Raw genomic sequence first — 25,327 nt, forward strand, 5'->3', positions numbered from 1 at the left:
CAGTATATAATGAAATACAGTGCCCAGATAAGTAGTACCATTCAGTATATAATGAAATACAGTGCCCAGATAAGCAGTACATTCAGTATATAATGAAATACAGTGCCTAGATAAGCAGTACATTCAGTGTATAATGAAATACAGTGCCCAGATAAGTAGTGCCATTCAGTATATAATGAAATACAGTGCCTAGATAAGTAGTATCATTCAGTATATAATAAAATACAGTGCTTAGATAAATAGTACCATTCAGTGTATAATGAAATGCAGTGCCCAGATAAGTAGTGCCATTCAGTGTATAATGAAATACAGTGCCCAGATAAGCAGTACATTCAGTATATAATGAAATACAGTGCCCAGATAAGTAGTGCCATTCAGTATATAATGAAATACAATGCCCAGATAAGTAGTGCCATTCAGTATATAATGAAATACAGTGCCCAGATAAGTAGTGCCATTCAGTATATAATGAAATACAGTGCCCAGATAAGTAGTGCCATTCAGTATATAATGGAATACAGTGCCTAGATAAGCAGTACCATTCAATGTATAATGAAATACAGTGCCCAGATAAGTAGTACCATTCAGTATATAACGAAATACAGTGCCTAGATAAGTAGTATCATTCAGTATATAATAAAATGCAGTGCCCAGATAAGTAGTGCCATTCAGTATATAATGAAATACAGTGCCCAGATAAGTAGTACCATTCAGTATATAATGAAATACAGTGCCCAGATAAGTAGTACCATTCAGTGTATAATGAAATACAGTGCCCAGATAAGTAGTGCCATTCAGTATATAATGAAATACAGTGCCCAGATAAGTAGTGCCATTCAGTATATAATGAAATATAGTGCACAGATAAGTAGTGCCATTCGGTATATAATGAAATACAGTGCCCAGATAAGTAATGCCATTCAGTATATAATGAAATACAGTGCCCAGATAAGTAGTACCATTCAGTATATAATGAAATACAGTGCCCAGATAAGCAGTACATTCAGTATATAATGAAATACAGTGCCTAGATAAGCAGTACATTCAGTGTATAATGAAATACAGTGCCTAGATAAGTAGTATCATTCAGTATATAATAAAATAAAGTGCCTAGATAAATAGTACCATTCAGTGTATAATGAAATACAGTGCCCGAATAAGTAGTGCCATTCAGTGTATAATGAAATACAGTGCCCAGATAAGCAGTACATTCAGTATATAATGAAATACAGTGCCCAGATAAGTAGTGCCATTCAATATATAATGAAATACAATGCCCAGATAAGTAGTGCCATTCATACTATAATTAAATACAGTGCCTGAATAAGTAGTACCATTCAGTGTATAATGAAATACAGTGCACAGATAAGTAGTGCCATTCGGTATATAATGAAAGAGTGCCCAGATAAGTAATGCCATTCATTATATAATGAAATACAGTGCCCAGATAAGTAGTACCATTCAGTAAATAATGAAATACAGTGCCCAGATAAGCAGTACATTCAGTATATAATGAAATACAGTGCCTAGATAAGCAGTACATTCAGTGTATAATGAAATACAGTGCCCAGATAAGTAGTGCCATTCAGTATATAATGAAATACAGTGCCTAGATAAGTAGTATCATTCAGTATATAATAAAATACAGTGCTTAGATAAATAGTACCATTCAGTGTATAATGAAATGCAGTGCCCAGATAAGTAGTGCCATTCAGTGTATAATGAAATACAGTGCCCAGATAAGCAGTACATTCAGTATATAATGAAATACAGTGCCCAGATAAGTAGTGCCATTCAGTATATAATGAAATACAATGCCCAGATAAGTAGTGCCATTCAGTATATAATGAAATACAGTGCCCAGATAAGTAGTGCCATTCAGTATATAATGAAATACAGTGCCCAGATAAGTAGTGCCATTCAGTATATAATGAACTACAGTGCCCAGATGAGCAGTACCATTCAATGTATAATGAAATACAGTGCCCAGATAAGTAGTACCATTCAGTATATAACGAAATACAGTGCCTAGATAAGTAGTATCATTCAGTATATAATAAAATGCAGTGCCCAGATAAGTAGTACCATTCAGTATATAATGAAATACAGTGCCCAGATAAATAGTACCATTCAGTATATAATGAAATACAGTGCCCAGATAAGTAGTACCATTCAGTGTATAATGAAATACAGTGCCCAGATAAGTAGTGCCATTCAGTATATAATGAAATACAGTGCCCAGATAAGTAGTGCCATTCAGTATATAATGAAATATAGTGCACAGATAAGTAGTGCCATTCGGTATATAATGAAATACAGTGCCCAGATAAGTAATGCCATTCAGTATATAATGAAATACAGTGCCCAGATAAGTAGTACCATTCAGTATATAATGAAATACAGTGCCCAGATAAGCAGTACATTCAGTATATAATGAAATACAGTGCCTAGATAAGCAGTACATTCAGTGTATAATGAAATACAGTGCCTAGATAAGTAGTATCATTCAGTATATAATAAAATAAAGTGCCTAGATAAATAGTACCATTCAGTGTATAATGAAATACAGTGCCCGGATAAGTAGTGCCATTCAGTGTATAATGAAATACAGTGCCCAGATAAGCAGTACATTCAATATATAATGAAATACAGTGCCCAGATAAGTAGTGCCATTCAATATATAATGAAATACAATGCCCAGATAAGTAGTGCCATTCATACTATAATTAAATACAGTGCCTGAATAAGTAGTACCATTCAGTGTATAATGAAATACAGTGCACAGATAAGTAGTGCCATTCGGTATATAATGAAAGAGTGCCCAGATAAGTAATGCCATTCAGTATATAATGAAATACAGTGCCCAGATAAGTAGTACCATTCAGTATATAATGAAATACAGTGCCCAGATAAGCAGTACATTCAGTATATAATGAAATACAGTGCCTAGATAAGCAGTACATTCAGTGTATAATGAAATACAGTGCCCAGATAAGTAGTGCCATTCAGTATATAATGAAATACAGTGCCTAGATAAGTAGTATCATTCAGTATATAATAAAATACAGTGCTTAGATAAATAGAACCATTCAGTGTATAATGAAATGCAGTGCCCAGATAAGTAGTGCCATTCAGTGTATAATGAAATACAGTGCCCAGATAAGCAGTACATTCAGTATATAATGAAATACAGTGCCCAGATAAGTAGTGCCATTCAGTGTATAATTAAATACAGTGCCTAGATAAGTAGTGACATTTAGTATATAATGAAATACAGTGCCCAGATAAGTAGTAGCATTCAATGTATAATGAAATACAGTGCCCAGATAAGCAGTACATTCAGTGTATAATGAAACACAGTGCCTAGATAAGCAGTACCATTTAGTGTATAATAAAAATACAGTGCCTAGATAAGCAGTACCATTCAGTGTATAATGAAGTACAGTGCCCAGATAAACAGTATCATTCAGTATATAATGAAATACAGTGCCTAGATAAGTAGTAGCATTCAGTGTATAATGAAATACAGTGCACAGATAAGTAGTAGCATTCAGTGTATAATGAAATACAGTGCCCAGATAAGCAGTACCACTCAGTGTAGAATGAAATACAGTGCCTAGATAAGCAGTACAATTCAGTGTATAATGAAATACAGTGCCCAGATAAGTAGTACCATTCAGTGTATAATTAAATACAGTGCCCAGATAAGCAGTACCATTCAGTGTATAATGAAATACAGTGCCCAGATAAGCAGTACCATTCAGTGTATAATGAAATACAGTGCCTAGATAAGTAGTGCTATTCAGTGTATAATGAAATACAGTGCCTAGATAAGCAGTACCATTCAATGTATAATGAAATACAGTGCCCAGATAAGTATTGCCATTCAGTATATAATGAAATACAGTGCCCAGATGAGCAGTACCATTCAGTGTAGAATGAAATACAGTGCCCAGATAAGCAGTACCATTTAGTGTATAATGAAATACAGTGCCCAGATAAGCAGTACATTCAGTGTATAATGAAATACAGTGCCCAGATAAGTAGTGCTATTCAGTGTATAATGAAATACAGTGCCTAGATAAGTAGTATCATTCAGTGTATAATAAAATACAGTGCCCAGATAAGTAGTAGCATTCAATGTATAATGAAATACAGTGCCCAGATAAGCAGTACATTCAGTGTATAATGAAACACAGTGCCTAGATAAGCAGTACCATTTAGTGTATAATAAAAATACAGTGCCTAGATAAGCAGTACCATTCAGTATATAATGAAATACAGTGCCTAGGTAAGTAGTAGCATTCAGTGTATAATGAAATACAGTGCCCAGATAAGCAGTACCATTCAGTATATAATGAAATACAGTGCCTAGATAAGTAGTAGCATTCAGTGTATTATGAAATACAGTGCACAGATAAGTAGTAGCATTCAGTGTATAATGAAATACAGTGCCCAGATAAGCAGTACCATTCAGTGTAGAATGAAATACAGTGCCTAGATAAGTAGTACAATTTAGTGTATAATGAAATACAGTGCCCAGATAAGTAGTACCATTCAGTGTATAATTAAATACAGTGCCCAGATAAGCAGTACCATTCAGTGTATAATGAAATACAGTGCCCAGATAAGCAGTACCATTCAGTGTATAATGAAATACAGTGCCTAGATAAGTAGTGCTATTCAGTGTATAATGAAATACAGTGCCTAGATAAGCAGTACCATTCAATGTATAATGAATTACAGTGCCCAGATAAGCAGTTTATTCAGTGTATAATGAAATACAGTGCCTAGATATGCAGTACCATTCAGTGTATAATGAAATACAGTGCCCATATAAGTAGTGCCATTCAGTATATAATGAAATACAGTGCCTAGATAAGCAGTACCATTCAGTGTATAATGAAATACAGTGCCCAGATAAGTAGTGCCATTCAGTATATAATGAAATACAGTGCCCAGATGAGCAGTACCATTCAGTGTAGAATGAAATACAGTGCCCAGATAAGCAGTACCATTCAGTGTATAATGAAATACAGTGCCCAGATAAGCAGTACATTCAGTGGATAATCAAATACAGTGCCTAGATAAGCAGTACCATTCAGTGTATAATTAAATACAGTGCCTAGATAAGTAGTATCATTCAGTGTATAATAAAATACAGTGCCCAGATAAGTAGTAGCATTCAATGTATAATGAAATACAGTGCCCAGATAAGCAGTACATTCAGTGTATAATGAAACACAGTGCCTAGATAAGCAGTACCATTTAGTGTATAATAAAAATACAGTGCCTAGATAAGCAGTACCATTCAGTATATAATGAAATACAGTGCCTAGATAAGTAGTAGCATTCAATGTATAATGAAATACAGTGCCCAGATAAGCAGTACCATTCAGTATATAATGAAATACAGTGCCTAGATAAGTAGTAGCATTCAGTGTATAATGAAATACAGTGCACAGATAAGTAGTAGCATTCAATGTATAATGAAATACAGTGCCCAGATAAGCAGTACCATTCAGTGTAGAATGAAATACAGTGCCTAGATAAGTAGTACAATTCAGTGTATAATGAAATACAGTGCCCAGATAAGTAGTACCATTCAGTGTATAATTAAATACAGTGCCCAGATAAGCAGAACCATTCAGTGTATAATGAAATACAGTGCCCAGATAAGCAGTACCATTCAGTGTATAATGAAATACAGTGCCCAGATAAGCAGTTTATTCAGTGTATAATGAAATACAGTGCCTAGATAAGTAGTGCTATTCAGTGTATAATGAAATACAGTGCCTAGATAAGTAGTGCTATTCAGTGTATAATGAAATACAGTGCCTAGATAAGCAGTACCATTCAATGTATAATGAAATACAGTGCCCAGATAAGCAGTTTATTCAGTGTATAATGAAATACAGTGCCTAGATATGCAGTACCATTCAGTGTATAATGAAATACAGTGCCTAGATAAGCAGTACCATTCAGTGTATAATGAAATACAGTGCCCAGATAAGTAGTGCCATTCAGTATATAATGAAATACAGTGCCTAGATAAGTAGTGCCATTCAGTATATAATGAAATACAGTGCCCAGATGAGCAGTACCATTCAGTGTATAATGAAATACAGTGCCCAGATAAGTAGTGCCATTCAGTATATAATGAAATACAGTGCCTAGATAAGCAGTACCATTCAGTGTATAATGAAATACAGTGCCCAGATAAGTAGTGCCATTCAGTATATCATGAAATACAGTGCCCAGATGAGCAGTACCATTCAGTGTAGAATGAAATACAGTGCCCAGATAAGCAGTACCATTCAGTGTATAATGAAATACAGTGCCCAGATAAGCAGTACATTCAGTGTATAATGAAATACAGTGCCCAGATAAGTAGTGCTATTCAGTGTATAATGAAATACAGTGCCTAGATAAGTAGTATCATTCAGTGTATAATAAAATACAGTGCCCAGATAAGTAGTAGCATTCAACGTATAATGAAATACAGTGTCCAGATAAGCAGTACATTCAGTGTATAATGAAACACAGTGCCTAGATAAGCAGTACCATTTAGTGTATAATAAAAATACAGTGCCTAGATAAGCAGTACCATTCAGTATATAATGAAATACAGTGCCTAGATAAGTAGTAGCATTCAGTGTATAATGAAATACAGTGCCCAGATAAGCAGTACCATTCAGTATATAATGAAATACAGTGCCTAGATAAGTAGTAGCATTCAGTGTATAATGAAATACAGTGCACAGATAAGTCGTAGCATTCAGTGTATAATGAAATACAGTGCCCAGATAAGCAGTACCATTCAGTGTAGAATGAAATACAGTGCCTAGATAAGTAGTACAATTCAGTGTATAATGAAATACAGTGCCCAGATAAGTAGTACCATTCAGTGTATAATTAAATACAGTGCCCAGATAAGCAGTACCATTCAGTGTATAATGAAATACAGTGCCCAGATAAGCAGTACCATTCAGTATATAATGAAAAACAGTGCCTAGATAAGTAGTACCATTCAGTGTATAATGAAATACAGTGCCTAGATAAGCAGTACCATTCAATGTATAATGAAATACAGTGCCCAGATAAGCAGTTTATTCAGTGTATAATGAAATACAGTGCCTAGATATGCAGTACCATTCAGTGTATAATGAAATACAGTGCCTAGATAAGCAGTACCATTCAGTGTATAATGAAATACAGTGCCCAGATAAGTAGTGCCATTCAGTATATAATGAACTACAGTGCCCAGATGAGCCGTACCATTCAGTGTATAATGAAATACAGTGCCCAGATAAGTAGTGCCATTCAGTATATAATGAAATACAGTGCCTAGATAAGCAGTACCATTCAGTGTATAATGAAATACAGTGCCCAGATAAGTAGTGCCATTCAGTATATAATGAAATACAGTGCCCAGATGAGCAGTACCATTCAGTGTAGAATGAAATACAGTGCCCAGATAAGCAGTACCATTCAGTGTATAATGAAATACAGTGCCCAGATAAGCAGTACATTCAGTGTATAATGAAATACAGTGCCTAGATAAGCAGTACCATTCAGTGTATAATGAAATACAGTGCCCAGATAAGTAGTGCCTTTCAGTATATAATGAACTACAGTGCCCAGATGAGCAGTACCATTCAGTGTAGAATGAAATACAGTGCCCAGATAAGCAGTACCATTCAGTGTATAATGAAATACAGTGCCCAGATAAGCAGTACATTCAGTGTATAATGAAATACAGTGCCTAGATAAGCAGTACATTCAGTGTATAATGAAATACAGTGCCTAGATAAGTAGTATCATTCAGTATATAATAAAATAAAGTGCCTAGATAAATAGTACCATTCAGTGTATAATGAAATACAGTGCCCGAATAAGTAGTGCCATTCAGTGTATAATGAAATACAGTGCCCAGATAAGCAGTACATTCAGTATATAATGAAATACAGTGCCCAGATAAGTAGTGCCATTCAATATATAATGAAATACAATGCCCAGATAAGTAGTGCCATTCATACTATAATTAAATACAGTGCCTGAATAAGTAGTACCATTCAGTGTATAATGAAATACAGTGCACAGATAAGTTGTGCCATTCGGTATATAATGAAAGAGTGCCCAGATAAGTAATGCCATTCATTATATAATGAAATACAGTGCCCAGATAAGTAGTACCATTCAGTAAATAATGAAATACAGTGCCCAGATAAGCAGTACATTCAGTATATAATGAAATACAGTGCCTAGATAAGCAGTACATTCAGTGTATAATGAAATACAGTGCCCAGATAAGTAGTGCCATTCAGTATATAATGAAATACAGTGCCTAGATAAGTAGTATCATTCAGTATATAATAAAATACAGTGCTTAGATAAATAGTACCATTCAGTGTATAATGAAATGCAGTGCCCAGATAAGTAGTGCCATTCAGTGTATAATGAAATACAGTGCCCAGATAAGCAGTACATTCAGTATATAATGAAATACAGTGCCCAGATAAGTAGTGCCATTCAGTATATAATGAAATACAATGCCCAGATAAGTAGTGCCATTCAGTATATAATGAAATACAGTGCCCAGATAAGTAGTGCCATTCAGTATATAATGAAATACAGTGCCCAGATAAGTAGTGCCATTCAGTATATAATGAACTACAGTGCCCAGATGAGCAGTACCATTCAATGTATAATGAAATACAGTGCCCAGATAAGTAGTACCATTCAGTATATAACGAAATACAGTGCCTAGATAAGTAGTATCATTCAGTATATAATAAAATGCAGTGCCCAGATAAGTAGTACCATTCAGTATATAATGAAATACAGTGCCCAGATAAGTAGTACCATTCAGTATATAATGAAATACAGTGCCCAGATAAGTAGTACCATTCAGTGTATAATGAAATACAGTGCCCAGATAAGTAGTGCCATTCAGTATATAATGAAATACAGTGCCCAGATAAGTAGTGCCATTCAGTATATAATGAAATATAGTGCACAGATAAGTAGTGCCATTCGGTATATAATGAAATACAGTGCCCAGATAAGTAATGCCATTCAGTATATAATGAAATACAGTGCCCAGATAAGTAGTACCATTCAGTATATAATGAAATACAGTGCCCAGATAAGCAGTACATTCAGTATATAATGAAATACAGTGCCTAGATAAGCAGTACATTCAGTGTATAATGAAATACAGTGCCTAGATAAGTAGTATCATTCAGTATATAATAAAATAAAGTGCCTAGATAAATAGTACCATTCAGTGTATAATGAAATACAGTGCCCGGATAAGTAGTGCCATTCAGTGTATAATGAAATACAGTGCCCAGTTAAGCAGTACATTCAATATATAATGAAATACAGTGCCCAGATAAGTAGTGCCATTCAATATATAATGAAATACAATGCCCAGATAAGTAGTGCCATTCATACTATAATTAAATACAGTGCCTGAATAAGTAGTACCATTCAGTGTATAATGAAATACAGTGCACAGATAAGTAGTGCCATTCGGTATATAATGAAAGAGTGCCCAGATAAGTAATGCCATTCAGTATATAATGAAATACAGTGCCCAGATAAGTAGTACCATTCAGTATATAATGAAATACAGTGCCCAGATAAGCAGTACATTCAGTATATAATGAAATACAGTGCCTAGATAAGCAGTACATTCAGTGTATAATGAAATACAGTGCCCAGATAAGTAGTGCCATTCAGTATATAATGAAATACAGTGCCTAGATAAGTAGTATCATTCAGTATATAATAAAATACAGTGCTTAGATAAATAGTACCATTCAGTGTATAATGAAATGCAGTGCCCAGATAAGTAGTGCCATTCAGTGTATAATGAAATACAGTGCCCAGATAAGCAGTACATTCAGTATATAATGAAATACAGTGCCCAGATAAGTAGTGCCATTCAGTGTATAATTAAATACAGTGCCTAGATAAGTAGTGACATTTAGTATATAATGAAATACAGTGCCCAGATAAGTAGTAGCATTCAATGTATAATGAAATACAGTGCCCAGATAAGCAGTACATTCAGTGTATAATGAAACACAGTGCCTAGATAAGCAGTACCATTTAGTGTATAATAAAAATACAGTGCCTAGATAAGCAGTACCATTCAGTGTATAATGAAATACAGTGCCCAGATAAACAGTATCATTCAGTATATAATGAAATACAGTGCCTAGATAAGTAGTAGCATTCAGTGTATAATGAAATACAGTGCACAGATAAGTAGTAGCATTCAGTGTATAATGAAATACAGTGCCCAGATAAGCTGTACCACTCAGTGTAGAATGAAATACAGTGCCTAGATAAGCAGTACAATTCAGTGTATAATGAAATACAGTGCCCAGATAAGTAGTACCATTCAGTGTATAATTAAATACAGTGCCCAGATAAGCAGTACCATTCAGTGTATAATGAAATACAGTGCCCAGATAAGCAGTACCATTCAGTGTATAATGAAATACAGTGCCTAGATAAGTAGTGCTATTCAGTGTATAATGAAATACAGTGCCTAGATAAGCAGTACCATTCAATGTATAATGAAATACAGTGCCCAGATAAGTATTGCCATTCAGTATATAATGAAATACAGTGCCCAGATGAGCAGTACCATTCAGTGTAGAATGAAATACAGTGCCCAGATAAGCAGTACCATTTAGTGTATAATGAAATACAGTGCCCAGATAAGCAGTACATTCAGTGTATAATGAAATACATTGCCCAGATAAGTAGTGCTATTCAGTGTATAATGAAATACAGTGCCTAGATAAGTAGTATCATTCAGTGTATAATAAAATACAGTGCCCAGATAAGTAGTAGCATTCAATGTATAATGAAATACAGTGCCCAGATAAGCAGTACATTCAGTGTATAATGAAACACAGTGCCTAGATAAGCAGTACCATTTAGTGTATAATAAAAATACAGTGCCTAGATAAGCAGTACCATTCAGTATATAATGAAATACAGTGCCTAGGTAAGTAGTAGCATTCAGTGTATAATGAAATACAGTGCCCAGATAAGCAGTACCATTCAGTATATAATGAAATACAGTGCCTAGATAAGTAGTAGCATTCAGTGTATAATGAAATACAGTGCACAGATAAGTAGTAGCATTCAGTGTATAATGAAATACAGTGCCCAGATAAGCAGTACCATTCAGTGTAGAATGAAATACAGTGCCTAGATAAGTAGTACAATTTAGTGTATAATGAAATACAGTGCCCAGATAAGTAGTACCATTCAGTGTATAATTAAATACAGTGCCCAGATAAGCAGTACCATTCAGTGTATAATGAAATACAGTGCCCAGATAAGCAGTACCATTCAGTGTATAATGAAATACAGTGCCTAGATAAGTAGTGCTATTCAGTGTATAATGAAATACAGTGCCTAGATAAGCAGTACCATTCAATGTATAATGAATTACAGTGCCCAGATAAGCAGTTTATTCAGTGTATAATGAAATACAGTGCCTAGATATGCAGTACCATTCAGTGTATAATGAAATACAGTGCCCATATAAGTAGTGCCATTCAGTATATAATGAAATACAGTGCCTAGATAAGCAGTACCATTCAGTGTATAATGAAATACAGTGCCCAGATAAGTAGTGCCATTCAGTATATAATGAAATACAGTGCCCAGATGAGCAGTACCATTCAGTGTAGAATGAAATACAGTGCCCAGATAAGCAGTACCATTCAGTGTATAATGAAATACAGTGCCCAGATAAGCAGTACATTCAGTGGATAATCAAATACAGTGCCTAGATAAGCAGTACCATTCAGTGTATAATTAAATACAGTGCCTAGATAAGTAGTATCATTCAGTGTATAATAAAATACAGTGCCCAGATAAGTAGTAGCATTCAATGTATAATGAAATACAGTGCCCAGATAAGCAGTACATTCAGTGTATAATGAAACACAGTGCCTAGATAAGCAGTACCATTTAGTGTATAATAAAAATACAGTGCCTAGATAAGCAGTACCATTCAGTATATAATGAAATACAGTGCCTAGATAAGTAGTAGCATTCAATGTATAATGAAATACAGTGCCCAGATAAGCAGTACCATTCAGTATATAATGAAATACAGTGCCTAGATAAGTAGTAGCATTCAGTGTATAATGAAATACAGTGCACAGATAAGTAGTAGCATTCAATGTATAATGAAATACAGTGCCCAGATAAGCAGTACCATTCAGTGTAGAATGAAATACAGTGCCTAGATAAGTAGTACAATTCAGTGTATAATGAAATACAGTGCCCAGATAAGTAGTACCATTCAGTGTATAATTAAATACAGTGCCCAGATAAGCAGAACCATTCAGTGTATAATGAAATACAGTGCCCAGATAAGCAGTACCATTCAGTGTATAATGAAATACAGTGCCCAGATAAGCAGTTTATTCAGTGTATAATGAAATACAGTGCCTAGATAAGTAGTGCTATTCAGTGTATAATGAAATACAGTGCCTAGATAAGTAGTGCTATTCAGTGTATAATGAAATACAGTGCCTAGATAAGCAGTACCATTCAATGTATAATGAAATACAGTGCCCAGATAAGCAGTTTATTCAGTGTATAATGAAATACAGTGCCTAGATATGCAGTACCATTCAGTGTATAATGAAATACAGTGCCTAGATAAGCAGTACCATTCAGTGTATAATGAAATACAGTGCCCAGATAAGTAGTGCCATTCAGTATATAATGAAATACAGTGCCTAGATAAGTAGTGCCATTCAGTATATAATGAAATACAGTGCCCAGATGAGCAGTACCATTCAGTGTATAATGAAATACAGTGCCCAGATAAGTAGTGCCATTCAGTATATAATGAAATACAGTGCCTAGATAAGCAGTACCATTCAGTGTATAATGAAATACAGTGCCCAGATAAGTAGTGCCATTCAGTATATCATGAAATACAGTGCCCAGATGAGCAGTACCATTCAGTGTAGAATGAAATACAGTGCCCAGATAAGCAGTACCATTCAGTGTATAATGAAATACAGTGCCCAGATAAGCAGTACATTCAGTGTATAATGAAATACAGTGCCCAGATAAGTAGTGCTATTCAGTGTATAATGAAATACAGTGCCTAGATAAGTAGTATCATTCAGTGTATAATAAAATACAGTGCCCAGATAAGTAGTAGCATTCAACGTATAATGAAATACAGTGCCCAGATAAGCAGTACATTCAGTGTATAATGAAACACAGTGCCTAGATAAGCAGTACCATTTAGTGTATAATAAAAATACAGTGCCTAGATAAGCAGTACCATTCAGTATATAATGAAATACAGTGCCTAGATAAGTAGTAGCATTCAGTGTATAATGAAATACAGTGCCCAGATAAGCAGTACCATTCAGTATATAATGAAATACAGTGCCTAGATAAGTAGTAGCATTCAGTGTATAATGAAATACAGTGCACAGATAAGTCGTAGCATTCAGTGTATAATGAAATACAGTGCCCAGATAAGCAGTACCATTCAGTGTAGAATGAAATACAGTGCCTAGATAAGTAGTACAATTCAGTGTATAATGAAATACAGTGCCCAGATAAGTAGTACCATTCAGTGTATAATTAAATACAGTGCCCAGATAAGCAGTACCATTCAGTGTATAATGAAATACAGTGCCCAGATAAGCAGTACCATTCAGTATATAATGAAAAACAGTGCCTAGATAAGTAGTACCATTCAGTGTATAATGAAATACAGTGCCTAGATAAGCAGTACCATTCAATGTATAATGAAATACAGTGCCCAGATAAGCAGTTTATTCAGTGTATAATGAAATACAGTGCCTAGATATGCAGTACCATTCAGTGTATAATGAAATACAGTGCCTAGATAAGCAGTACCATTCAGTGTATAATGAAATACAGTGCCCAGATAAGTAGTGCCATTCAGTATATAATGAACTACAGTGCCCAGATGAGCCGTACCATTCAGTGTATAATGAAATACAGTGCCCAGATAAGTAGTGCCATTCAGTATATAATGAAATACAGTGCCTAGATAAGCAGTACCATTCAGTGTATAATGAAATACAGTGCCCAGATAAGTAGTGCCATTCAGTATATAATGAAATACAGTGCCCAGATGAGCAGTACCATTCAGTGTAGAATGAAATACAGTGCCCAGATAAACAGTACCATTCAGTGTATAATGAAATACAGTGCCCATATAAGCAGTACATTCAGTGTATAATGAAATACAGTGCCTAGATAAGCAGTACCATTCAGTGTATAATGAAATACAGTGCCCAGATAAGTAGTGCCTTTCAGTATATAATGAACTACAGTGCCCAGATGAGCAGTACCATTCAGTGTATAATGAAATACAGTGCCCAGATAAGTAGTGCCATTCAGTATATAATGAAATACAGTGCCTAGATAAGCAGTACCATTCAGTGTATAATGAAATACAGTGCCCAGATAAGTAGTGCCATTCAGTATATAATGAAATACAGTGCCCAGATGAGCAGTACCATTCAGTGTAGAATGAAATACAGTGCCCAGATAAGCAGTACCATTCAGTGTATAATGAAATACAGTGCCCAGATAAGCAGTACATTCAGTGTATAATGAAATACAGTGCCCAGATAAGTAGTGCTATTCAGTGTATAATGAAATACAGTGCCCAGATAAGTAGTGCCATTCAGTATATAATGAAATACAGTGCCTAGATAAGCAGTACCATTCAGTGTATAATGAAATACAGTGCCCAGATAAGTAGTGCCATTCAGTATATAATGAAATACAGTGCCCAGATGAGCAGTACCATTCAGTGTAGAATGAAATACAGTGCCCAGATAAGCAGTACCATTAAGTGTATAATGAAATACAGTGCCTAGATATGCAGTACCATTCAGTGTATAATGAAATACAGTGCCTAGATAAGCAGTACCATTCAGTGTATAATGAAATACAGTGCCCAGATAAGTAGTGCCATTCAGTATATAATGAACTACAGTGCCCAGATGAGCAGTACCATTCAGTGTATAATGAAATACAGTGCCCAGATAAGTAGTGCCATTCAGTATATAATGAAATACAGTGCCTAGATAAGCAGTACCATTCAGTGTATAATGAAATACAGTGCCCAGATAAGTAGTGCCATTCAGTATATCATGAAATACAGTGCCCAGATGAGCAGTACCATTCAGTGTAGAATGAAATACAGTGCCCAGATAAGCAGTACCATTCAGTGTATAATGAAATACAGTGCCCAGATAAGCAGTACATTCAGTGTATAATGAAATACAGTGCCCAGATAAGTAGTGTTATTCAGTGTATAATGAAATACAGTGCCTAGATAAGTAGTATCATTCAGTGTATAATAAAATACAGTGCCCAGATAAGTAGTAGCATTCAACGTATAATGAAATACAGTGCCCAGATAAGCAGTACATTCAGTGTATAATGAAACACAGTGCCTAGATAAGCAGTACCATTTAGTGTATAATAAAAATACAGTGCCTAGATAAGCAGTACCATTCAGTATATAATGAAATACAGTGCCTAGATAAGTAGTAGCATTCAGTGTATAATGAAATACAGTGCCCAGATAAGCAGTACCATTCAGTATATAATGAAATACAGTGCCTAGATAAGTAGTAGCATTCAGTGTATAATGAAATACAGTGCACAGATAAGTCGTAGCATTCAGTGTATAATGAAATACAGTGCCCAGATAAGCAGTACCATTCAGTGTAGAATGAAATACAGTGCCTAGATAAGTAGTACAATTCAGTGTATAATGAAATACAGTGCCCAGATAAGTAGTACCATTCAGTGTATAATTAAATACAGTGCCCAGATAAGCAGTACCATTCAGTGTATAATGAAATACAGTGCCCAGATAAGCAGTACCATTCAGTATATAATGAAAAACAGTGCCTAGATAAGTAGTACCATTCAGTGTATAATGAAATACAGTGCCTAGATAAGCAGTACCATTCAATGTATAATGAAATACAGTGCCCAGATAAGCAGTTTATTCAGTGTATAATGAAATACAGTGCCTAGATATGCAGTACCATTCAGTGTATAATGAAATACAGTGCCTAGATAAGCAGTACCATTCAGTGTATAATGAAATACAGTGCCCAGATAAGTAGTGCCATTCAGTATATAATGAACTACAGTGCCCAGATGAGCAGTACCATTCAGTGTATAATGAAATACAGTGCCCAGATAAGTAGTGCCATTCAGTATATAATGAAATACAGTGCCTAGATAAGCAGTACCATTCAGTGTATAATGAAATACAGTGCCCAGATAAGTAGTGCCATTCAGTATATAATAAAATACAGTGCCTAGATAAGTAGTGCCATTCAGTGTATAATGAAATACAGTGCCTAGATAAGCAGTACCATTCAATGTATAATGAAATACAGTGCCCAGATAAGCAGTTTATTCAGTGTATAATGAAATACAGTGCCTAGATATGCAGTACCATTCAGTGTATAATGAAATACAGTGCCTAGATAAGCAGTACCATTCAGTGTATAATGAAATACAGTGCCCAGATAAGTAGTGCCATTCAGTATATAATGAACTACAGTGCCCAGATGAGCCGTACCATTCAGTGTATAATGAAATACAGTGCCCAGATAAGTAGTGCCATTCAGTATATAATGAAATACAGTGCCTAGATAAGCAGTACCATTCAGTGTATAATGAAATACAGTGCCCAGATAAGTAGTGCCATTCAGTATATAATGAAATACAGTGCCCAGATGAGCAGTACCATTCAGTGTAGAATGAAATACAGTGCCCAGATAAACAGTACCATTCAGTGTATAATGAAATACAGTGCCCATATAAGCAGTACATTCAGTGTATAATGAAATACAGTGCCTAGATAAGCAGTACCATTCAGTGTATAATGAAATACAGTGCCCAGATAAGTAGTGCCTTTCAGTATATAATGAACTACAGTGCCCAGATGAGCAGTACCATTCAGTGTATAATGAAATACAGTGCCCAGATAAGTAGTGCCATTCAGTATATAATGAAATACAGTGCCTAGATAAGCAGTACCATTCAGTGTATAATGAAATACAGTGCCCAGATAAGTAGTGCCATTCAGTATATAATGAAATACAGTGCCCAGATGAGCAGTACCATTCAGTGTAGAATGAAATACAGTGCCCAGATAAGCAGTACCATTCAGTGTATAATGAAATACAGTGCCCAGATAAGCAGTACATTCAGTGTATAATGAAATACAGTGCCCAGATAAGTAGTGCTATTCAGTGTATAATGAAATACAGTGCCCAGATAAGTAGTGCCATTCAGTATATAATGAAATACAGTGCCTAGATAAGCAGTACCATTCAGTGTATAATGAAATACAGTGCCCAGATAAGTAGTGCCATTCAGTATATAATGAAATACAGTGCCCAGATGAGCAGTACCATTCAGTGTAGAATGAAATACAGTGCCCAGATAAGCAGTACCATTAAGTGTATAATGAAATACAGTGCCTAGATATGCAGTACCATTCAGTGTATAATGAAATACAGTGCCTAGATAAGCAGTACCATTCAGTGTATAATGAAATACAGTGCCCAGATAAGTAGTGCCATTCAGTATATAATGAACTACAGTGCCCAGATGAGCAGTACCATTCAGTGTATAATGAAATACAGTGCCCAGATAAGTAGTGCCATTCAGTATATAATGAAATACAGTGCCTAGATAAGCAGTACCATTCAGTGTATAATGAAATACAGTGCCCAGATAAGTAGTGCCATTCAGTATATCATGAAATACAGTGCCCAGATGAGCAGTACCATTCAGTGTAGAATGAAATACAGTGCCCAGATAAGCAGTACCATTCAGTGTATAATGAAATACAGTGCCCAGATAAGCAGTACATTCAGTGTATAATGAAATACAGTGCCCAGATAAGTAGTGTTATTCAGTGTATAATGAAATACAGTGCCTAGATAAGTAGTATCATTCAGTGTATAATAAAATACAGTGCCCAGATAAGTAGTAGCATTCAACGTATAATGAAATACAGTGCCCAGATAAGCAGTACATTCAGTGTATAATGAAACACAGTGCCTAGATAAGCAGTACCATTTAGTGTATAATAAAAATACAGTGCCTAGATAAGCAGTACCATTCAGTATATAATGAAATACAGTGCCTAGATAAGTAGTAGCATTCAGTGTATAATGAAATACAGTGCCCAGATAAGCAGTACCATTCAGTATATAATGAAATACAGTGCCTAGATAAGTAGTAGCATTCAGTGTATAATGAAATACAGTGCACAGATAAGTCGTAGCATTCAGTGTATAATGAAATACAGTGCCCAGATAAGCAGTACCATTCAGTGTAGAATGAAATACAGTGCCTAGATAAGTAGTACAATTCAGTGTATAATGAAATACAGTGCCCAGATAAGTAGTACCATTCAGTGTATAATTAAATACAGTGCCCAGATAAGCAGTACCATTCAGTGTATAATGAAATACAGTGCCCAGATAAGCAGTACCATTCAGTATATAATGAAAAACAGTGCCTAGATAAGTAGTACCATTCAGTGTATAATGAAATACAGTGCCTAGATAAGCAGTACCATTCAATGTATAATGAAATACAGTGCCCAGATAAGCAGTTTATTCAGTGTATAATGAAATACAGTGCCTAGATATGCAGTACCATTCAGTGTATAATGAAATACAGTGCCTAGATAAGCAGTACCATTCAGTGTATAATGAAATACAGTGCCCAGATAAGTAGTGCCATTCAGTATATAATGAACTACAGTGCCCAGATGAGCAGTACCATTCAGTGTATAATGAAATACAGTGCCCAGATAAGTAGTGCCATTCAGTATATAATGAAATACAGTGCCTAGATAAGCAGTACCATTCAGTGTATAATGAAATACAGTGCCCAGATAAGTAGTGCCATTCAGTATATAATAAAATACAGTGCCTAGATAAGTAGTGCCATTCAGTATATAATGAACTACAGTGCCCAGATAAGCAGTACCATTCAGTGTAGAATGAAATACAGTGCCTAGATAAGTAGTACAATTCAGTGTATAATGAAATACAGTGCCCAGATAAGTAGTACCATTCAGTGTATAATTAAATACAGTGCCCAGATAAGCAGTACCATTCAGTGTATAATGAAATACAGTGCCCAGATAAGCAGTACATTCAGTGTATAATGAAATACAGTGCCCAGATAAGTAGTGCTATTCAGTGTATAATGAAATACAGTGCCCAGATAAGTAGTGCCATTCAGTATATAATGAAATACAGTGCCTAGATAAGCGGTACCATTCAGTGTATAATGAAATACAGTGCCCAGATAAGTAGTGCCATTCAGTATATCATGAAATAGTGCCCAGATGAGCAGTACCATTCAGTGTAGAATGAAATACAGTGCCCAGATAAGCAGTACCATTCAGTGTATAATGAAATACAGTGCCCAGATAAGCAGTACATTCAGTGTATAATGAAATACAGTGCCCAGATAAGTAGTGCTATTCAGTGTATAATGAAATACAGTGCCTAGATAAGTAGTATCATTCAGTGTATAATAAAATACAGTGCCCAGATAAGTAGTAGCATTCAACGTATAATGAAATACAGTGCCCAGATAAGCAGTACATTCAGTGTATAATGAAACACAGTGCCTAGATAAGCAGTACCATTTAGTGTATAATAAAAATACAGTGCCTAGATAAGCAGTACCATTCAGTATATAATGAAATATAGTGCCTAGATAAGTAGTAGCATTCAGTGTATAATGAAATACAGTGCCCAGATAAGCAGTACCATTCAGTATATAATGAAATACAGTGCCTAGATAAGTAGTAGCATTCAGTGTATAATGAAATACAGTGCACAGATAAGTAGTAGCATTCAGTGTATAATGAAATACAGTGCCCAGATAAGCAGTACCATTCAGTGTAGAATGAAATACAGTGCCTAGATAAGTAGTACAATTCAGTGTATAATGAAATACAGTGCCCAGATAAGTAGTACCATTCAGTGTATAATTAAATACAGTGCCCAGATAAGCAGTACCATTCAGTGTATAATGAAATACAGTGCCCAGATAAGCAGTACCATTCAGTATATAATGAAATACAGTGCCTAGATAAGTAGTACCATTCAGTGTATAATGAAATACAGTGCCTGGATAAGCAGTACCATTCAATGTATAATGAAATACAGTGCCCAGATAAGCAGTTTATTCAGTGTATAATGAAATACAGTGCCTAGATATGCAGTACCATTCAGTGTATAATGAAATACAGTGCCTAGATAAGCAGTACCATTCAGTGTATAATGAAATACAGTGCCCAGATAAGTAGTGCCATTCAGTATATAATAAAATACAGTGCCTAGATAAGTAGTGCCATTCAGTATATAATGAACTACAGTGCCCAGATGAGCAGTACCATTCAGTGTATAATGAAATACAGTGCCCAGATAAGTAGTGCCATTCAGTATATAATGAAATACAGTGCCTAGATAAGCAGTACCATTCAGTGTATAATGAAATACAGTGCCCAGATAAGTAGTGCCATTCAGTATATAATGAAATACAGTGCCCAGATGAGCAGTACCATTCAGTGTAGAATGAAATACAGTGCCCAGATAAGCAGTACCATTCAGTGTATAATGAAATACAGTGCCCAGATAAGCAGTTTATTCAGTGTATAATGAAATACAGTGCCCAGATAAGTAGTGCTATTCAGTGTATAATGAAATACAGTGCCCAGATAAGTAGTGCTATTCAGTGTATAATGAAATACAGTGCCTAGATAAGTAGTATCATTCATTGTATAATAAAATACAGTGCCTAGATAAGTAGTATCATTCAGTGTATAATAAAATACAGTGCCTAGATAAGTAGTATCATTCAGTGTATAATAAAATACAGTGCCCAGATAAGTAGTATATCATTAAGCATATAATAAAATACAGTACCCATATAAGTATTCAGTGCATTGTGAAATACGGTACTGCTATATATTGCTCATATAAATTGTGCCATAGCATGCCTATATGAAAAGTACCACCCAGTGCCCAGATAAATAGTATCCTTCAGTGTATAATAAAATACAGTGCCCAGATAAGTAGTATCCTTCAGTGTATAATAAAATACAGTGCCCAGATAAGTATTCAGTGCATTGTTAAATACGGTGCCCAGATAAGTAGTGTTATATATTGCTCATATAAATTGTGCCATAGCATGCCTATATGAAAAGTACCACCCAGTGCCCAGATAAATAGTATCCTTCAGTGTATAATAAAATACAGTGCCCAGATAAGTATTCAGTGCATTGTGAAATACGGTGCCCAGATAAGTAGTGTTATATATTGCTCATATAAATTGTGCCATAGCATGCCTATATGAAAAGTACCACCCAGTGCCCAGATAAGTAGTATCCTTCAGTGTATAATAAAATACAGTGCCCAGATAAGTATTCAGTGCATTGTGAAATACGGTGCCCAGATAAGTAGTGTTATATATTGCTCATATAAATTGTGCCATAGCATGCCTATATGAAAAGTACCACCCAGTGCCCAGATAAATGGTATCCTTCAGTGTATAATAAAATACAGTGCCCAGATAAGTATTCAGTGCATTGTGAAATACGGTGCCCAGATAAGTAGTGTTATATATTGCTCATATAAATTGTGCCATAGCATGCCTATATGAAAAGTACCACCCAGTGCCCAGATAAAGAGTGACATGCACTGTGCATATATGTAATGACTGCCCTATGGTACCCTCCCTCATAGTTTCCTTTACTTAAGTCCAGTGTTTCCCACAAGTGTGCCTCTAGCTGTTGCAAAACTACAACTACCAGCATGCCCGGACATGCTGGGAGTTGTAGTTCTGCATTAGCTGGAGACACACTGGTTGGGAAAACACTTCTTTAGCAAGTGATTGACCTGCATTATGTACACTACTCCTAATGTTACCATCTATTGAACGTATGTAACGTGCATAACTCCTCCTCTTCCAGGTTGACCACGTCGGTGGATGTGGTGGTCGCCATTTGTGTGATATTCGCGATGTCTTTCATCCCGGCGAGCTTCGTACTGTATCTGATTCAGGAGAGGGTCTCCAATGCCAAGCACCTCCAGTTCGTCAGCGGGGTCACCCCGGCCGTCTACTGGCTCACCAACTTCTCCTGGGATATAGTAAGTTACGTGTTCTGGCAGGTTCCCACCTATAGATACATTGTAGCAGCGTCATATCCCATCATTGCCAGGAATAGACCCTCCACCCATCACAGGCTACATACAGTCACTGACCACTTTATTAGGAACACCTGATCAATCGCTCATTAACACATGGCAGCAACTCAATGCATTTAGGCATGTAGACGCGGTCAAGACAACTCGCTGAAGTTCAAACCAAGCATCACAATGGGGAAGAAAGGGATTTAATTGACTTTGAATGCTTCACAAGCTGCTGATCTACTGGGATTTTCACTAACAACCATCTGTAGGGTTAACAGAGAAGGGTCAGAAAAAAGAGAACGTATCCAGTGAGCGGCAGTTGTGTGGAGTAAAATGCCAAAGGAGAATGGGCAGACTGGTTCGAGATGACAGAAAGGCAACAGTAACTCAAATAACCACTGGTTACACCGAAGGTCTGCAGAATACCATCTCTGACCACACAACATATCCAACCATAAAGCAGATGGGCAACAGCAGCGGAAGACCACATCGGGGGACACTCCTGTCAGCTAAGAACAGAAAACTGAGACCACAATTCACACAGAAACCAAAACTGGAGAATGGAAGATGTTAGAACGTTGTCTGGTCTGAGGCGTCTCCATTCCAGCTGTGACATCAGATGGGGCAGAATTTGGGGTAAACCACATAAAGCCTGGATCCTCCTGCCTTGTATCAATGGGTCAGTTCGGTGGTGGTGGAATGGTGTGGATGTGGGGGAACAGGAGATTCCCATCATGTGCGCATAGCAGCCGGCAGGATCACCCGGCTCCCCGCCACTGCGGGTTCACACTGGAGCGAGACAGGATGCCTAATAGGACCATCCAGATGGGGTCAAAGGCTTACTCCAGCTTACTATGTCTGTACCCCACTACTGAGGGAACACAGTGGTACTTATATATGATTTGAGCCAGTGCTGCCACTGTATCCGCAGCCCTGAATGTGCTACACAGTCATGTCCGTAAATGTTGGCGCCCCTGAAATGTTTCTGGAAAATGAAGTATTCCTCACAGGAAAGGATTGCAGTAACACAGGTTTTGCTATACACATGTTTATTCCCTTTGTATATATATATAGATCTCCTCTCCTCTGTATATATATATTGCAGTAACACAGGTTTTGTTATACACATGTTTATTCCCTTTGTGTGTATTGGAATAAACCAAAAAAGGAGGAAAAAAAGCAAATTGGACATAATGTCACCAAACTCCAAAAATGGGCTGGACAAAATTATTGGCCCCCTTAAAGGGATATTCCAGGAAAAAACTTTTTTTTATATATCAACTGGCTCCAAAAAGTTAAACAGATTTGTTAATTACTTTTATTAAAAAATCTTAATCCTTTCAGTTCTTATGAGCTTCTGAAGTTAAGGTTGTTCTTTTCTGTCTAAGTCCTCTCAGATGACACGTGTCTCGGGAAACGCCCAGTTTAGACACAACTCCCCATAGCAAACCTCTTCTAAACTGGGCATTTCCTGAGACAGGTGTCATCAGAGAGGACTTAGACAGAAAAGAACAACCTTAACTTCAGAAGCTCATAAGTACTGAAAGGATTAAGATTTTTTAATAGAAGTAATTTACTAATCTGTTTAACTTTCTGGAGCCAGTTGATATATAATTACCCCTTTAACTTAATATTTGGTTGCACACCCTTTGGAAAAAAATAACTGAAATCAGTCGCTTCCTATAACCATCAATAAGCTTCTTACACCTCTCAGCCGGAATGTTGGACCACTCTTCCTATAACCATCAATCGGCTTCTTACACCTCTCAGCCGGAATGTTGGACCACTCTTCCTATAACCATCAATAAGCTTCTTACACCTCTCAGCCGGAATGTTGGACCACTCTTCCCTATAAGCATCAATAAGCTTCTTACACCTCTCAGCCGGAATGTTGGACCACTCTTCCTATCATCATCAAATAAGCTTCTTACACCTCTCAGCCGGAATGTTGGACACTCTTCTTATAAGCATCAATGAGCTTCTTACACCTCTCAGCCGGAATGTTGGACCACTCTTCCTTTACAAACTGCTCCCGGTCTCTTATTGGACGGCGCCTTTTCCCAACAGTAATTATAAGATCTCTCCACAGGTGATCAATGGGATTTAGATCTGGACTCATTGCTGACACTTCAGAACTCTCCAGCGCTTTGTTGTCATCCATTTCTTGGGCTTTTTGACGTATGTTTGGGGTCATTGTCCTGCTGGAAGACCCAAGATCTCGGACACAAACCCAGCTTTCTGACACTTGGGCTGTACAGTGCGACCCAAAATCCATTGGTAATCCTCAGATTTCATGATGTCTTGTACACATTCAAGGCCCCCAGTGCCAGAGGCAGCAAAACAACCCAAAACATCACTGACCTCACCCCATATGTCACTGTAGGTACTGTGTTCTTTTCTTTGTAGGCCTCATTCCGTTTTCGGTAAACAGTAGAATGATGGGCTTTACCAAAAAAGCTCTATCTTGGTCTCATCTGTCCACAAGACGTTTTCCCAGAAGGATTTTAATTACTCAAGTTCATTTTGGTAAAATGTAGTCTTGCTTTTTTATGTCTCTGTGTCAGCAGTGGGGTCCTCCTGGGTCTCCTCCATAGTGGGGTCCTCCTGGGTCTCCTCCATAGTGGGGGTCCTCCTGGGTCTCCTCCATAGTGGGGTCCCTCCTGGGTCTCCATCATAGCGTTTCATTTCATTTAAATGTTGACGGATAGTTTGCGCTGACAATGATGCTCCCTGAGCCTGCAGGACAGCTTGAATATCTTTGGAACTTGTTTGGGGCTGATTATCCACCATCTGGACTATCCTGCGTTGACACCTTTCATCAATTTTTTTTCTTCCATCCATGTCCAGGGGAGATTATCTACAGGGCCATGGGTTGTAAACTTCTTGATAATGTTGCGCACTGTGGACAAAGACAAATCTAGATCTCTGGAGATGGACTTGTAACATTGAGATTGTTGATATTTTTTCCCACAATTTTGGTTCTCAAGTCCTCAGACAGTTCTCTTCTCCTCTTTCTG

The 25,327-nt window shown here is 36.4% G+C and overlaps 1 protein-coding gene across 5 annotated transcripts in view; it reads left to right on the forward strand.

The window, feature by feature from the left end:
- Window positions 1–25,327, forward strand: part of ABCA4 (ATP binding cassette subfamily A member 4) — a 319,079-nt gene that overhangs the window by 234,537 nt on the left and 59,215 nt on the right. For all 5 annotated transcript variants that reach the window (XM_056523119.1, XM_056523115.1, XM_056523117.1 and 2 more), the window contains one exon: window positions 22,091–22,268. In XM_056523119.1, coding sequence (XP_056379094.1) covers window positions 22,091–22,268 — 178 coding nt within the window. The remainder of the gene's footprint in view (window positions 1–22,090; window positions 22,269–25,327) is intronic.

This window comes from Hyla sarda, chromosome 6 (assembly GCF_029499605.1).
Source record: "Hyla sarda isolate aHylSar1 chromosome 6, aHylSar1.hap1, whole genome shotgun sequence".
Classification (NCBI taxonomy): domain Eukaryota; kingdom Metazoa; phylum Chordata; class Amphibia; order Anura; family Hylidae; genus Hyla; species Hyla sarda.